The sequence below is a fragment of the Geospiza fortis genome, unplaced genomic scaffold, assembly GCF_000277835.1.
Source record: "Geospiza fortis unplaced genomic scaffold, GeoFor_1.0 scaffold330, whole genome shotgun sequence".
NCBI lineage: Eukaryota > Metazoa > Chordata > Aves > Passeriformes > Thraupidae > Geospiza > Geospiza fortis.
Window position 1 is genome coordinate 2,314,671 of NW_005054400.1, and position 13,464 is coordinate 2,328,134.

Below are 13,464 nucleotides of genomic sequence, written 5' to 3' on the forward strand. Positions count from 1 at the left end.
TGCTAAAACACACTCAGATTTTGGAGATTTACAGAAGAAACCTGTGTTTTTCCCAAACCAAGAGTCCTGCAGCTCACAGCCTGCAGTGTTTCCAGGATATAACACAGTCAGCAGGACAGCATGTCAGCCACTAGCACAGGCCAAAAATAGCATTTGTAAGGCCAAACTGAAAGGGCTAAAATGGTGCTCCTAGAGCAGATGTTTAAAAGCTTGTGCACAAGCTCTAGGCTTGTTAGCCAGCCTGGACCAACTGCAAAAGGCCTCTGGGAAGGATTAAAACTCTTGGCTGGTACACACACTTCTCTGTTGGAGGCACTGGAGATATGTTTTACTTAAAAATGAAAGTGGTAACCTGGGCTGAAGGCTTGCTCAGAGAGCTCCTGAGCCAGAGGTCCTGGCACCATTCCTGATTTGGGCCAGGTACTCATTAATTGCAGCATGATCTCAGAAAGGGCTAAGCAGGGGCATTTATGGCCCCAGAGAATCTTGTCTTAGGGAGGATGGGGTAGAAAAAACTACATGAGAAATGGAGAAATTCCATAAGTAAGAATAAAGATGGGAGGTTTTACAAGTGTAAAAGAAAATATATTGAAAAAAACATCTGAAGAAAGAAGACCTCAGGATTCCTGACTGCGATAGCCCCAGTGGCAGCACTCAGCAGTCCCAGCCTCACTTTGCATCCATTCCAACATCTATGGAAGCACCAAGTCCTGACACATTCTCTGCAGTGAACAGGCAATATCAATGACTTTGTCTTTTTTCCCATTTTTTCCCTGGTTTTCTAAAAACACATCCTGATGAACAACCCATCCACCTTTGCTGTTTCTGCCACACTTTTGCTTCTGTGCACTCTCTGGCTACATCACTGTGTCTTTGGCTTGTTACCATGGCACGGAGGTGCCCTTCTGTGTCATTCACAGTAAGAAACCAGAGGCCCTAAAACTCCACATAACAATTTTACAGCCTAATGTGTGAAAACATGAGCTCATTGGGAAGCAGAGAGCCAGCATTCACCCTGAGCTACGGATGGTTTCCTCAGTCATAAAACCTTTGGCCAAGCAGCACCACTTTTTTTTTTTTTTTTTTCTTTTATTTTTTCATCATCACAAGAAAAAATATTTGAAGCTTTTCCCAAGTTCCAGATTCTACAAGTTACAGGCTGGAGTTATTATGAGTCTCATTAGTCTCCATGCCCTCCTTCCCACACCTGTGAAGACCAGCACATTATAAAAAAGGGTTAGTTGGACTCAACAGTGAATGAACAATTTAGCTGGGTGAAGAATAGAGAAGAAATAGATTGGGATAATATGGTGCAGGAAAGCAAAATGAATTTATTTCCTCATGCCTTAGGTGGAATTAGATGAGTGCTTGGATTGGGTACACACTAAGGGAAACCCATGGTGGTGTTTGATTTTGGTCCCATGAAGAACAAGGGGTTTTTTCTGATTAAAAACAACCACTGTAGTATTGGAAATTCCACCCAAATACATAAAATTATTTTTGTTCTCTCTGTCATAACTGTGTGAGAGCTCTACCAAGGGTAGGTCAGAGAAGGCAGGTTATTGTGGAGCTATTTTCTTACAGAATAAGGCAGGAAGTGAGAAATGATCATTGTTGTGTCTGAAAAGATCAGGTTAAGTGCTGGAACAGAAATCCACTGAGGAATTAATTTGTAGACTTTGCAGAGAGTAAGGAAATTAAATCTAGCTAAACGAGTTATTAATATTTTTTTTCCCGTAACAGTAGTAAGCATTAAATCTTGAATTGGGAGTACAGTGAGGCACTGACACCCCATCAGTGTGTTAACTGGCTCATTCATGCTGGAGCAAGGCTGTGGGTAACAAGGAGCTTTCATTAACAGATGAACTAAAAAGGAAGCAGGTTTTGTTTTTTGTGTTTTTTTTTTTTTTTTTTGGTTGTTGTTGTTGTTGTTTTGTTTTGTGTTTTTGGGGGGTTTTTTTGGGTTTTTTACCTTTTCCATGCACTCCAGGGAGTGTAGCTTGTTTGAGCTGGGAGGGATGTCCTGGGAGACCTGGTGGTACAGGTAGGCCAGGAGGTCTGTCTCCTGATGGCGTCGATTCTAGGAATGCTGTCTATGGATTTTACTCTGCCCAATATATTGGCTCTGGGTTCTTATCATCGCCTGAGCTACCTACATTGTTCTGATTGGTTTGGCACCTGGAAAAAACTGCTTTCAGGAATGAGGAACCAGCAGTACAATGTGGTGCAGCTGGTGTCATCCTAGGAGTGAGAAAAAAGGCTGGCAGAAAACAAAATTTTGACCTATATAGAGCGATCCATCTGTCCAGGGAAATATTTCTATACTTCCTAAAGTCAGCTTCTTCTCCTCCTTTACCTGTTGGTGTTCTGACAGAAATTTTCAGTGTTTTTACCAAAAGGATATTTTCCCCCCCCTGCTAGGACCCTTTTCCCCAAGATTATTTCTCAAAACATGGTGCTAGGGGAGGCTTAGCCACCCAAACTTGCCATTCTCATGAGGTTTTCAGCAGCTCCCTGGGAACTCCCTTAAGGCTGTCTTGCTCAGTCATTACATTACCTTCCTGGCTGCTTTTTTCCCTTTTTCCATTCAGCTGCTTGCAATTCACATGAGCTATTGTATTAATAAACAGACCTTTCCCTTCACCAATCAGACAAACATATGGGATATGAAGCAATAAATGACAAAGCAGCCCCACATCTTTCATACCGTCATTGGCCTTCATGTCTTGCAGGAGAGGAATTTCATTCAGCTGGTTTCATCATGGTTGAGTGATCTTTAGTATTAAATGCAGGGCAAAAGCTAAAGATCATGGCACCAGAATCCTTTGTACGTAACGTTACAAATGGCTCGCCTGCAAATGGAACGAAATGTCAGAAGATGATATCAAATAAATGAAGATATCACCACAACTACTCATGTGGAGCATAATGTGCCAGACCTTCTCTCTGTTATTCGAAGAGCACTCACATTTCAAAAGAGTGGGGATTTCTTTTCTCTTCCTCGTAGGGGAAACTGATGCCGTAGAATTGCAAACACGATTGTGGTGCGTGCTGCGTGAGAAGCAGACACTTGCTGCCTTGGAAACGCTGAAAAGGCCGTGTCTCTGATGCTAGTTTCTCTTTCTCTCACCCTCTAATTATGTAAGCCCCACTCATTTAGGTTTGGACTCAGGCTGCTTTTCTCCCTGGTATCCATTACACCATTAGGCTGTTGCAGTGACAGAGTGACCCGGTGGGAGGGTGGAAATACCCCGTGGGTTAATGGAGGCAGCAGGATGTTTTCCCTGGATGAGCATTGCTGAAAGTGGGATACAATGGAAGACATGCTCCCCTGTCAGTGGTGGTGCCTGTGCTACAGCAACGACCACCCCTCCCCTTGCCTTCCAACATCGTGGGGGCTGAACTGGTAATTTAGATGTAATTGGGCACCTCTGATTCTGTTTAATGGGGCTCCTGATAAATGGTTCTCCTGCATAATTGGTACAGTTACCATAGGAGGGCCTGGCCCAAAGTGTGAAGCAATGCAGGCCCCTAACTCCCACTGAAATCAATTACACTGAAATCAATGAGAGTTAAACAGCTGAACAGCTTTTAAAATCTGGCCCTCAGTGCCCCCCAGGGCTGTAATTTATCAAAGCACCAAATAAATGGCATGCCTGGTTGATTTCAATGGGTGTGATTGGTTTATAGGAGTTATTACTGGAAAACCCCCAGCTTTTAATACATGTCCCCTGTTATTTTTCCAGAATTTCAGTCTGTTGATGCACAAGTGCAAAGCAAATGTACTGGAGTTTGACTCTGTTCCAGGAAGGCTATCAGGTGGAGTCCAGCATATATTTTGATTTTGACCATGATGAGGAAGAGGACAGAGGATTAGACAGACATCTGCTCTCATCCTATGCAGCCATTTGTGCAAGTTCTCATCAGGGCAATTGATTTGAGGAAAAAACTCTGCAGTCTTTGCCCATCAAAACTCTCTTGAATATATAACTGGGCATAAAATCAGCAGTGACCTTGAGGATGGAGCCTTTTCTACACATTGCAGTGCTGTGAAACTCTGCACACAAAACCAGGAGACTGCCACAAGTGCTTCATTCTTTAAAAGATAATTCAATTAGGGTGTTCTGGTGCTTGCTGGCATGATCTTATTGCTCTGTTACAGTTCTAAGCAGGGTACCTTATCTCTAATGACTGTTGTGAAGTGCTTCACTGTTCTGCATTTTGCAGTAGTACCAGACACTAAACTGTGTCTCAGTCCCTACATCCCTGAGAAATGGAGAGTTGCACCAGGACTGCTGTTGAAAGGACATTTTCTTCTGCAGGTATAAGTATTTCAGAGCATCCTGCAGTGAGTGGGATGCTAATTAATGTCTGATTTATGTCCCAACATTGTAACACACAACATTGTGTTTGATATGTTAATCATGGGACATTTCAGTCAATTTTCTGTCTACCCTTGTATTTCCTATGTGTGTTGATCCTTTGGCTTTAGGGTCTTCTCAGAGGTATGAGTTGAGAGGCAATTAGAAATTCTCTTTCCTGGTGTGAAGGGAGGAGTACAGCATGCCAGGTGGCCTTGGAAGGTGACTGTCCAAATTCACCTTTTAGAATCCCAGAACCTCCAGGATGACAGAAGTGTTATTTATAGACTCTGATGAGAGAACTGAATTTCTTCATTTACAAGGGTGCCTTGTAACCTGTCAAACCAGATGTCAAATGTCAGTCTTTCAGAGTGTGACAAATAATTTCCATTCTGAGATGGCTTTATGTTGCTGATTAGACTGTTGATGGGCCATCAAAGACATCAAAGACATCAGATTCTGGCATCTATTCTTGATGACAATATGTAAACTCTTTAGTGATCTACATATTGGCTCAGAGACTGACTTTGTTCTTTCCTGCTCAGAATAGCAGTATTTCCTCACCCCTCCAGAGAATGATATGTTTCTCACTTTTTTTTTTTTCTGTGGTGCAGCTTGGACAAAAGGCTTGAAGGTGTGAAGGAGAAGTAGCAACAAGAAGTTGCATCACTCATTCCCAACATAACTCGTGTTGGCAGTGTTTGTATTGTCCTGGTGCATTTGAGTTTGTCACAGCGTGTGGCACGACCTGCTCACAGCTGTCCTGCCAGGGGGAAGCCAGGCTTTTCCTCCTCTTGTGATACCCCAGATTGTTTTTACTTGTGCCAGCCACTCAGTTCGCTCCAGCCTAGAGCGAGGCACTAAGGATACAGTGTGGTTAGTACTGAGGGCTGGCTCAAATGCCATCTGAAGCCCCAGGTGCAAAGGATGAGCTTACATTCTCCAAAAGACTTGTTGGGTGGAAGGCAGATAAAGGTACAAGTAGAGTTTAGGTGTTGTGCTTGAAAAATCAGAACACTTCACTCCGTTTGAGAAGAGATACAGGTCCTTGGAAAAGAAACTCCAGCCTCCTTGAAAATCACACTGAGTTCCTGCTAAAATGCTCTGGGACTGAGCTGCTGCCAAGAGCTGAGATCACAGTTCACCTGGCTTTGTTTTCTCAGAGGTGCTTGGAAGTGGCTCATTTTAAACAACAGCAGTGCACATTTGGACTTCCATGCTTTTCTTTCTTTCCTTTTCCACCCTAAATTTCTTCATGCTTCTTGAGCCAGCAGGCATGGTCTTCCATGTACTTTGATCTGCTATTCCACAAACTGATCTAGGTCACACTCTTCCAGTGCCAGCAGCTGAGAGGTATCATCAGTATCTTGCCTATCAATGATATTATACTTCCATGAAGTTCAGATCCTCCCCACCTGTGCCTATAACAGACCCCATGTGGTGCCTTCTCTCTTTTCCTTTGCTCCTAAACTGATGCATTTCTGACACTGGGAAATGTGTTGGTGAATTTCTGTATTTCTTAGAATGACCTTGTTGGCATTTTGACCACAGTACGTGAAAGACCTGAAATGCTTGCAAACTTGTCAAAATGAAGTTAACAGACATGTACATCAATCTATGTTTATTTGTAGCCTGGCAGAGCTCAAACACCCAGGTTCCAGCCAAAAACTCTGCTATCTATGGTTCCAAATTGCTTAACACTAGAATTTCAAACACCAGGAGGAGGTGAACACATTCAAGAAGGACCTTTCTCATGTTTTTTTTTTTTTTTTTAACAACTGAATTATTATTTAATTATTATTATTAATTTCCTCTCTTTAATTTTTTACTTATATGTTTACAAGGCATTGAGCAACACACTATTGATTACACAGAGGTCACTCAATATAAGATGATGTATCTCCATTCCTCTCCATGGCAGCTCACAGAAGCTCCACTCAGGTGGGAGTGGAGCCCATGTTAAAGGCGCTGCCATGAGGACAGTATGAATTTATTTAATTCTTTATTATAAAGTATGCCTGAATCCAAGGATTACTCCAAGGAGTGAAATCGAATCAGCTTAAAAAAGGGAAAAGTAAGAAGTCTCAAAATGAATGCAACGCAGCCCTTTCAGATCCTGTTTATTTACTTTTTGTTTGTGGGTGGTATTTCCTTCATTCCCCATCAATCATGCCAGCTATTGATATTTTTTCTGTCAGACACTAAGAGTATCAGACTGACTGACACTATCTGTCTATTGACTGCCTCGGTTTTCAACCTTTTTGGATTTGCAGCCCCCGTGAGCATTTTCCAGCTGAGGAATTTAAGCCAACTGACGTGGATCATTAGCTTGAGTTACTCTTCATGAACCTGTCAGAAGTGAACTAGAAACCTCAGAAGCCTTAGGTAGATAACACTGATTATATAGGATAGATATTTACATAACACCATTGATGTCTCAGGTATAATCAGTCTCTAGCTGGATGAAATAATCGATAGGAAACCTGGCAGAAAATGCAGAATGAGATTGTTGTAGGCATTAGGAAGCCAGACCCACAGGTGGATCCATTTTCTGTCTCTCTGGGCTGAGGCAGAGTTTCTGAGGGGGCCTTCACCCACTCAGGAGGACGGCTGTGATCCAGGCATCATCTGCATGCTGGGTGGGTGGATGAGGATTTAGGACAGCCCCTACAGCCTATTGCAGCCTTGGGAGATATAGGAGACTCTAGTTCAAGTGGATCCAGTCCCTATATTGAGTACTTACCTCTTGGGCTTTATTAATCTTTATTTAGCACCTGAAATCACGTTGGAGACATATTCTCTTGGGTCCCTCACTGGAAACTAATTATACTCTCATAAGCCTGCTAATTTAGTGTGTGCTTCCAGCTACTCCAGGCAGGCACCACATGATGTGCAGGTTATGACTTGCATAATGCTTGGGGACTTAATTTTCAGAGGTACCTTTGTGCCATGGAAATCAGCAGGACACCTCATACTGCTCTTTTTGGCCTTCACATCGTTGCTCAAATAAATACAAGAAAACTATGTAGTCATGTGTAGAGACTCAGCATTTCAATGTTTCTCAAATGTCGGTCAGATTTGCTACCTCTGCTAGACTGAAGAGCTTTTTCCCAGCCAAAACCTACAAGCTGAAACTTCAAGGGAGATCACGTCCAGCAATTAGATATGGGTTCTTCACAGGCAAGGAGTTCAAGGGCACGTGGATACATGAAGTTGTGTTGGTTTAATTGATAGTTTAACCTAGTTTTGTCAAACTAATTATGGTTTCTGTGAAGGTTTACTTTTCCTCTATTTCATTTAAGATTAAATTGCTAAGTAGCTGATTTAGGCTGGAATATGATAAAACAATTTCTAAGCAGAAAAACGATCTTGATATGGAAGGAAAGAGCACTGCAAGAGAAAGAACTTCTGTCTGTCTTGGTTACACTGTGGTAATTTGTGTGTAGACTAATCCTGGGAAGTTTAAGAGCCATTCCTTTGTAGGTACCATGCCCCAGTGATGAAAGAGGAAACTTGCTGTCCACTCATGTTCCAAATGTTTTTATGAGGTGTTAATGAAGCATTTCATCCTTTAATGGGACCACTGGGATTGCAGTTATCTATATTTTATTTTAAGGGTTTTTCATTTTCCAAGGATCAATACCTAGTTCCTAGAAAAGTTACAAAAAATTCCAGTAATATAAAGGAGAGAATTACTGTGTACCTTGAGGGCTGATATGTTGGTAATGAAATCTCCTCTGGAGTGTGAGCCAATTTTAAATTCTTCACAACACTGAACTTCCTTTTCAAGATGCAGAGCAGAAAAAATCATGTCAAGTAACAAATATCAAGACAGAAAGGGGGCCCAGTAGCTTATCACACATGTGTTTGGGACTCAGTCATTTAATAACTCAGCTTCAGTGGTGCTCTGGCAAGTGAGACAAAAAATCCAGTGCGCAAAGCAATACAAGAGGCCACTAATATCTCAGAAGGTGATGCCAGGATTTGCTGCCACTTACTCTGTTTGATCTTCTCCAGAAGGGACTTTGTATTTAATAAAAGCAGCAAATGTACTAGACAAAAGATTTTTTTGGCAAGATCTTGCTTTGGTCAGTTGGAATCCAGTTTCCATTACTTCAGGGCTTGGCATGAACAAAGGCTGCAGAACTTAAACGGTTTACAACCCACTTGTCGCATTTTTTAAAAAAAACCTCTCATATATTTTCTGTGCTGTAGTAGTCTGGTTTTAATTGGATATTTTTTGGTACAAAAGACTCACATGGAAAGTTTTTACCCAACAGAGACAGCTATAAGAACAGGTCCAGAAAGTGCTGTGGGAAAAGCCATGTTTTCCATGTGTCATTGCTGAGCCCTGTCCCCAAACCAGGTTCATGTCTGTCATCTGGCTCTGTGAACTTTCCAGTGTCATATAGCAAATGTGCTTTTCTTTTCCTACCTCAAACCATCTGGAAAAGCTGTTCCCAGCTGCTGTGTAAAACATAGTAGGAGAGGCTGTGAAATTTCAGAAATACTTTTTTCCCTGTGCTACTTTTGGCTGGAGTAAAATTTGTTTTCTTCACAGTAGCCAGTGTAAGGCTGTTTTGGATTTGTGCTGTTGATAACTCAGGGATGTTTTTTTCTTGCTGAATGGTGCTTACACACAGCCAAGGGCTTTTCTTCTTCTTACCCCACCAGTGAGCAGGATTGGGGTACAAGGAATTAGGAGGGGACACAGCCAGGACAGCTTTTCCCAGCTGATCCAAGGGATATCCCAGACTGTGTGGAGTCATGGTCAGTGTATAGAGCTGGGGAAAGAAGGACATTCAAAGTGATGGTGTCTGCCTTCCCACATCATCATTACATCTGATGGAGCCCTGCACTCCTGGGGATGGCTGAACACCTGCCAGCCCTTGGAAAGCGTCAAGTGAATTCCTTGTTTTGCTTTGTTATTTGCATGCACAGCTTCTGATTTACCTAATTCCCTGTCTTCATCTCATTCCACAAGTTTTCTCACTTTTGATTCTCTCTTCCATCCCACTGGGTGAAAGCAAGAGGCTGTGTGGGGTTGAGTTGCCATTTAGAGTTAAACCACAGCATTCTCCATCAAATATTTTCCAATTCAGCAAAAAAGAAGCGCCTCAATCTGCTGCAATTCCCATGCAAATCCACAAACTATCCAAATAAACTTCCTTACCAGCCATGTCCAAACAGTGCCTGGTTTTGTGTAGGGCTGGCTCCTCAGAAGGCCTTCTGGCAGCCCTGGTAATGCTTTGCTTGGCAGCAGCTCTATTTTAGATTTGTTTTTATTAAAAATTATGGCACATACCCCAGAATGAGAATTTCAGCCTCTAAATTATGGTGCTGCACTGATGTGGTGGCTGCATTTTTTCTAACTCCAGTAACGGGATCCTTGCACATGTGGTTGGTAACATTTTTTGTAAAGATTTTCCACAATCACTTGAGATTTTAGAACTGGATACATGATTTTCCTGCACCTCTTTTTTTGTTTTGGGGTGTTTTTTTGTGTTTTTTTTTGGGGGGGGGGTTCTGTATTACTAAATGCCTGATTGTAGTTAACAATATCCTGGATACTGCTCCACATACAGCAAGACAGGAGAGCTTGTAAGGGGTGAAATGAAACTACATGGGCATGGAAATACAGCAGAGATATGGCCTGCTCCTCTCTGCTGGAATTAGAAATAACGTGGGTATGATAACCTGAAAGGAATCCTGTTCCCCTTTTTTTCTGGATGACAAATGAAATAATGGTGTTCTCTGGAGTGTTCTAAAAGAATCAGCTTTGATCCTACCAAACTGAGCTCGTGGTGACAACCTGTCATTCAGGAGAGAAAGGTGGAGCTGTCAATTGTGATCATGAGGGCACATGGCTTTTGATGCAGTCCAGGGTGTAAAAGGTGGAAGTGAGAAAATCTAAGGCAGGTTCTGTAAGATCTCATCCCTGCCTTCTCCAAAAAAGGCAGAGTCCCACTGCAGGTCAATGCTCTGGATCACCTAAGCAAGGTGAGCTCTGTTCTTGCTTCCCTGCAGGAGGAGATGCATTACAGAATCTCTTTTAGGCCCGGAGATGGTTTCTCATTGTTGTCTGTGAAAATCAGATGATTTGTGCCCCATTGTAATAGCAGAGCTCGAAGTGCTCCAGCAGCCGTCCAAGCCCAAGAGGAGAGCTGGCAACTTCCCCCTGACATTTCCAAAACAACTTGCTGTGTTTTCACTGCTAAATGATGCTATGGACAGAAGCCCTGAGACCATTCTTCCTGTCAGTTCCAGGGACAGGCAATTAATCACTAGTGATTACAGGTTATTTCCTAGCCAATAATTGCAAGGCAATTAAGTTTGGGGAAAGGAGAGCAGGGCAGCAGCATGGACGGCTGTGCAGAAGGGGACTGTCAGCCCCTGGCAGTGTTCAACTGTCCCACATCACCTACGAATTTCAGTCACCGAAGCATATTTTGATATGCAGTAATTATGCTTCCACCTCAGTTTTCATCCCTTTCATTTGTTGCTTCCATTGAATGTCAGGAATTATGTGTCACGGTTCAGAAAGACTTGAGAAATCCATTAAAAGCTTCCACAAAGAGAGCAATTTTTCAGACAAATGTACGATGAAGAAACTGGTCTCCTCTGATGATTAATTCCAATAACTATTCATCAAGTCAGGTGCCAGGCTTCGCAGTAGGCTAGGAGCATTAAGAGCTGTGATGAGTAAGGTCTTCTAGCCCTGAACCTCTGAACTAAGTACATCAGCAAACTCCCAGGCAGCAGCTAGCAGAAATACAACATTAGTTTAGTCACTGTACTGTTAAAACATGTATTTTCACTGGCAGGCTGAAAGTGCCAACCCTTCATAAATCTTTCCACACAGCCAGTGCCATAAGCACCAGTGGTTCAGCTTTAATCCCTTGGAGTGTTGTCATCTGTCATCCTCAGGGGGATTCCAGTGACCCCCCACCCAGACTGTGCCTGGCTGATGTCAGTGGGAGTTTTGGACAAAACCACTGCAGAGGTTTAGTCAAACAGATATGCAACCATGCTGTGATAACTTCAAGCTGTATTAGGTACTGGTGGGGAGTGTTTAATCCACTAGGCGATACACAGTACAGAGATCAGGGGTTTATAGCAGTCACTCTTGTTGTTTTGGTTATTTTTAAGTTTTTTGATGTTTACATTTTTGTAATGGAGTTTTTTACGCAGTTTTTATGTAAATAATGATTGTTTTCCAGATGTCGTAATAGGATATGAAATGAACGACGCGCACAGGTTGAAATGTTTAAGGCAAAAAAAACGTGGTTTATTTCTGACTCCAATGTTTATAGACTTTCAAAAGTGACCATGGATTGGAGGATGAAATTGCTACTTCTCCAGCCACACTGGTCAAACCAACAGTTCATCAAATTTCTCCTCCTCCAGAAAGGAATGCAAAACAATCATTATTTACATGAAAACTGCATGAGGAACTCCATTACAAAAGTGTAAACATCAAAAGGTTTAGAAGAACTTAGAAGAACAGTTACAGGGGTGGACAATCCAGGGAGCAGCACTGGCTCCATGCTTTGTGTGTCATCAGCAGCACCAGCAGCAGCTTTTGTGACCTCCAGCATCCAAACACAAATGCTCCTCCTTAAAATGCCACCTCTTGTCTCTTCTGGACTTAATTTTGTACCACACAAAGGGGTGCCCCAGATTTCCTGCTCAGAGTATCCCTTCAGTCAGGCCTCTGTGTATTTATCATAGGAGCTGGAGAATGGACTTTTTGACTCTGTCTGGGATGAGTTATCTGTTTGGTGAAATGTTTTGAGTACATGTGCTGTAGGGTTTTCTCCCTTTCACTCTCCTTCCCAGAAAAAGGATCCACAGAGAATGAGGAGTCCTGCCAGCCTCTACTCCTGAGCCTCCTGCCCTCATCTCACATAAGCCAAATTCCCCTTGAAGTTACACTTGGGTAATTCCATTGAAATGAATAAGATTTTTACAGTGTGATCAAGAAGAAAATGTGTAATACAAGTTTTTTTAAAAGATATACTTACTTCGTTCTCTTTTTTGCTGGCAAAAGTTGTATTTAGAATATTCTTCTTCCTTCTTGCTCTCTTGTGGGTGTACCTCTTGTGAAACTTTCCATTGTTGGAAATGTCTGTAAAGAAAAGACAAAAAGAGATAAGCTGAATTACTTTTTTTTTTTCCTTAAAATTTTCCACCACAGAAGAGCTTGCAAGAATTGAAGAGAGAACATGAGATTTTAGTGCTGCCTTTAGCCATATGCAATTATAAAGGCAAGGTCTGGGTGCCTTTAGGGTATCAGCCTAAAAATGAATGGCATTTCTATCAGAGTAGCAAAAAGAATGTTAACTATTCCCTAGTGATGGAGACCCAAGATAGAGGGAAATGAAATTAAATGATGTTCTCCTCATTTCACAGACATGAACACACACACACACACACGATCACAGAGAGCCATGGATTAGAACCTGGCCCACTGGCAAGACTTTATTTATGGTTAGTCAGCTGCTGCAGGGAATAAGCCAAAATACCCAGTTCCATCCAGAAGACTGTAGGAAGCCAGTGTTAATCTTGAACTAAAGTGTTGTATTTGATCTCTAACTGCAAAGAAAGGTTTTGACATCCTGTTGTTCCAAACCATCTCACCAGCAGAAGGCACCTTGTACAGGGACCGTGTCGACATCAGAGCCCAGCAGAGCCAAAGCCCCAGCAATGGCTGGGTGTTGATTGTAACAACAGCAGCAGGACCCCCCTCATCCAATTCTGACATGGGATCCTGCATGGCTTTGCTGAGGGCTGCAATGTGGCAATCACTCTGTTATCAGAGCCTAAGATAATCAGGCAGGGCAGAGGGAAGAAGAAAGCAATGACTCATGAAATAAACCAGCAAGGAGAAGATGCACACCCCTGTTACAATCCCACACTCATCAGATAACTTCTCTTTTCAACAGTTAATTTTACCTCAGAGCTTTAAAACTAAGTGCACAATACTGAAAATAGTTCAGTTAATTTAGAATAAAATTTTTAATTCACCGGCCTGACACCAAGTCTTGGAACTATAACCATGCAGCAAAGTCAATCTTTCTTTGCTGACTAAAGTTTGAGAGCT

General features: G+C 42.3%; 1 protein-coding gene across 1 annotated transcript in view; it reads right to left on the reverse strand.

Annotated features, from left to right (window-relative positions):
* Positions 1 to 13,038, reverse strand: part of SLCO3A1 (solute carrier organic anion transporter family member 3A1) — a 164,955-nt gene extending 151,917 nt beyond the window's left edge. The window contains exons 1-2 of the mRNA XM_005426055.2: positions 13,002 to 13,038; positions 12,386 to 12,489 (exon numbers count right to left, since the gene is read on the reverse strand). Of these exons, the coding sequence (XP_005426112.1) occupies positions 12,386 to 12,489; positions 13,002 to 13,038 (141 nt within the window). The remainder of the gene's footprint in view (positions 1 to 12,385; positions 12,490 to 13,001) is intronic.
* Positions 13,039 to 13,464: the final 426 nt, after the last annotated feature.